At 43.1% G+C, this 4,235-nt stretch overlaps 1 protein-coding gene across 1 annotated transcript; it reads right to left on the reverse strand.

Annotated features, from left to right (window-relative positions):
* Positions 1-3,167: 3,167 nt before the first annotated feature.
* On the reverse strand, positions 3,168-3,812 carry LOC147625164 (uncharacterized). Its single transcript, XM_086817952.1, has one exon. The coding sequence runs from the start codon at positions 3,810-3,812 to the stop codon at positions 3,168-3,170; it is 645 nt and encodes a 214-aa protein (XP_086674078.1).
* Between the last annotated feature and the right edge of the window lie 423 nt (positions 3,813-4,235).

Below are 4,235 nucleotides of genomic sequence, written 5' to 3' on the forward strand. Positions count from 1 at the left end.
ATGCGAGGTTTCAGCCGACAATGGAAGGTGGAAGTGCCAGCACAAGGAGGGTGTTCTGGTTAGTTTCACCGAATGATGTGCTACGTTTTCCGTTGTGGGACTGTAAACCAATTGCAGGCTCTCCCTCATTCCATTGTGTTGACGGCTACTCAACGCACAATCCATATGATGTGCATTTTCATACGCTATCATGCTTCTGTGATCCATGTGTGAATGGGCAGTGGAGGAGATGCAATAATAAACAGCACATTGAAGAATGGAAATATGTCTCCATCGAGCCATTGACAGAGTCAGTACAACCTACAAATAGTGATGAGGACGACGATGATGAGGAGAACTACAATGATTTGTGTTCCTCCCATGTGAGTGAGGATTTAAGCATGCCTATGTATGAAGGAGACCCTAAGGTGTTGAGCCAATTGGGGGTAACTTTGCAGTGAATGCAGCCGAGGAGGAGGAGGACTTCTACCTTCTTAAGTGCACAAAAACCGTTTATGTAGCACCAAGAGTACAGAAGGACCTTTGGCATAACAAGATCGTAAGAGGTGGATTGCTATTTGAGGGCTTGTACTATGCCCAGGTTGAGGGCAAAGTTGACTATACCCTATTAGATCAAACACCACCGGTGATGATCTACTCGCATCTTGTTAGAGCCATACGGTTCCCCATGGAGGCTATCCCTAGCCTCCATCACCACTTTAAACTATCCTCACAGATATATGAAAATATCTACAACAGTATGCCATATGAAGATGGAAGTGACCAGGACGGGAGCCATACAGTGTTTACCCCAACTACAATTCTAACCACTGGCAATAGTTGTAATTCTCTTGAATAGAATCTTGCTTGTGATCAGTACTGTCTAATTCTCTTGATTAGAATCTTACTTGTGATCAGTACTGTCTAATGCTATTGCTGTGTTATCAATTTGGTACCGTGCTTTATTGTTTTTAGCTCTGCTGTGTTTTTGCAGTACCAAATTTTGGTACTTTGATCAGTACTGTCTAATGCTATTGCTGTGTTATCAATTTGGTACTGTGCTTTATTGTTTTTAGCTCTGCTGTGTTTTTGCAGTACCAAATTTTGGTACTGTTCCTTTTTGTTTTCACCTGACTGTTGTGGCACCAAATTTGATACTCTATAGTATTGCAGTACCAAAATTTGGTGCTATATGCTACATGTACAATCATTTAGTTAATGTTGTCTTATACAGTACCAGTCTTTGGTGGTAATATGCCAACAAATTTGTAGAACCAAAATATGGTAAGTACTATGCTAATAGTTTTTGCTGTGTACAGTTTTTTTGCAGCCAAAGTTATAAAGCCCAACAATACGGTGGTAATAAGTAGCCTTTCTGGTACTATGCAATAACTATCCACTTTCTCTCACTCATCCTCCCCTCCCTTGCTCTCATCGTCTCTCTCCCTTGCTTCCTGTCATCCTCTACCTTCCTCTCATCCAGCCATGAACAAGGACTACTCACCTGGCAACTCCCACTTGTCACTAACTCCAAAGTCACGCTTGTCACCAAGTAGTAACAGAAAAGTACAAAAGCAATAGCCAAAAAAAGTACATGTACAAAAAGATAATTATCATTAAATGCCAAAGGCAATGTACAAGCATACAGAATCTTTTACACATCACAGGGGGGTCAAAGTGGTACGAATACCCCTCCATAGATACAAAGTAGTTGGCAAAACGAACGAGGAAATGTCATCCTCAACATCAAACAAGGGATTCCGGTGGCTGTAAGCAGTGGTGGGAACTTATCAGCTAGCCACGGGAAAATGACATCCATAAGATACTTCGGCTTGTCGGGGTCATAATACTTAGGCTCATATGACCGGATGCAGCAGCACGAGTTGTAATCATTCTTCAAGGACTTGTATCTCGTGTCGTCCACAAGGAGGGTGTTCATTTCATTGAATTGCGGATACTTGCGCCACACTTTTCTTAGGAGCTTCAGAAAAATAGGCTTGTTACCGAACTCCTTCGCAAGGACTGGCACATCTCTGAGTTTGGTAGCCCACCCCTCACAATGAGACTAGTCAAAAATATCCGTAAAAATAGGTAAACTAAGCAATTAGAATAGCAGCACAAATAAGAGTACCAAAGCTAACAAACAGTACATAACAGTGAAAAGGTACCAAACTTGGTACAACACAGTACCAAAGTACCAAATAACCAAAGTACCAAACATTATAAAATTGTGTACACAAATGTTACCAAGCACAGAACCAAGTACTATAGTATCAAAGCATCAAACAGTACCAAATTGTGTACAAAGTAAAAAACACAGTTTCAAACTACCATAGCATCAAAGTACCAAAGTACCAAAGATAGCCAAAGAGTACCAAATTATGTACAAAACAGTGCCAAATTGTGTACACATGAACAAACATAGTCCAAAGCAGCATAGCACCAGAGTACCAAAGTTCCAAAAAGTACCAAATTGTGTTAGCAGTGCCAAAAGTACCAAACTACCAAATAGTACCAGATTGTGTACAGAACAGTAGCAAAGCTAGCCAAACAGTATCAAAATCAATAAAACCAGTTGTGAAAGTTAAGGGATAAATACCTAAAAAGAGGCCTTTCATCTTCATCAACCGAGGGAAGCAAGCATTCATTATGGCCATCAAGTTCTTCCTTTGGCTACATGACCAGAGCATCACGTCGCATCGCTTCCTCAAGTTGATGATGAAGTCCTCCGGCATTAGATCTGATGACACAATATTTGTATTGAGACACTTGCACACCTCGGGGCCTAATTCCATCTGGGAACGGGAGCTGCCACAAATCCTTGGGTGCTTCAACATAATCCTTCAGTAGCACTCCATTGACATCCAAAACAACAAGGTGCCTATTGCTTGCCATTACATCTATCGGCATTGATGTATCTGATGGTTGTTCATCTAGCCACCAATGGTCCCCTGTTGTAGTACCACTAAACTATATGAGTAGAAGAACACAGCCTTTTTGCAAAAGCAAAGTTAGACATTGGGCACCAATAAAAGGTTACAAAACAGTGACAGTAGGACATGACAGTTTACAAACACATGGACACCTTTCAAGAGTAGAGCGGCATGACACAAAATGCATCGACAAAAGCAAAATGGGCTGGTATTTCAAATTAGTCCAGAAGCAAGTACAAAATGCTGTAACATCAGCTAGTTTTTGCAAGCTTGCGGCTTGAGACCATGACCAACGGGGTGCTTTCTACATTTCATAGCGAAGAGCTCGAAGAGGGTGGCTGAATCATTGCTATCACCTGTTTCTTTGGGCTCCTCTGCACCTGCAGCCTCCTGTGCACTTTGAGCAGCTTCCGCTGCCCTCTTTCCATTCTTCCTCCTCTTTCTACCTACCTTGTCCTTTGCAGATGTTGATGCCGCAGCCAAAACCTCTGCCTCTGAGAGAACTTCAACTGTCACCTCCTCAGCACTTTCAGTAGCTTCCCCCGCCGCTTTGGCCTCCTCATTGCTTTTAGCCTCCTCAGTGTCTTTGGGCTCCTCTGCACCTGCAGCCTCCTGTGCACTTTGAGTAGATTTCGCTGCCCTCTTTCCGTTCTTCCTCCTCTTTCTACCTGCCTTGTCCTTTGCAGATGTTGATGCTGTAGCCAAAACCTCTGCCTCTGAGAGAACTTCAACTGTTACCTCCTCAACAGCCGGCATCTCTTCATTGTTCTTCTCACCTTGGTCAATCTCTTGATCAGCAACCTCCTCAATCAGATCACTTCCCCCCTGTTCTTTCTCCTCCAGTCCCTTTTCGTCTTTGTCTCTCTCTTGCACTTCCGCTTTTAGTCGATCTTCCCCCATGCTTGAGTCTACAGCAGGCTCGGCCCCTTTCCCTTCCCTTGTGTTGGCATCAAGGTCTTGCAGTATTTTCTGCACTGATCTTCTTTAAACATGTAAGTGGCATCTAACTTACTGTGACCAGGGAGATCCTTCCTATCCATTAGGGTGTTGTCATGGGTGTCCGCACCGAAAGATTCTCTACCTACATATGCACAAAGATGAAAGACAAGATTAGATCATCAATTCAAACAATATAAACATACAGTGTCCAACACAAACACCCCACTTACTCTTCAATAATGACCTCCCTGACACCCAGGCCTTTGCCTCCGCCGAAGGGATTGCGGTGTTGCAACGTGCCTTCATGCACATATCTCTTGTTCTCAACACAACTGCAAAACACAATGGATGGTACTGATGCCTGCAGGGAAGCATGAAGGTACC

This window comes from Cibotium barometz, chromosome 24, assembly GCF_041138505.1.
Source record: "Cibotium barometz isolate CiBa-2024 chromosome 24, ASM4113850v1, whole genome shotgun sequence".
Lineage (NCBI taxonomy): Eukaryota > Viridiplantae > Streptophyta > Polypodiopsida > Cyatheales > Cibotiaceae > Cibotium > Cibotium barometz.

Bases quoted from the DNA above. Each gene is read 5' to 3' on its own strand.
- LOC147625164 (XM_086817952.1), bottom strand. From the start codon at position 3,812: ATGGGGGAAGATCGACTAAAAGCGGAAGTGCAAGAGAGAGACAAAGAC.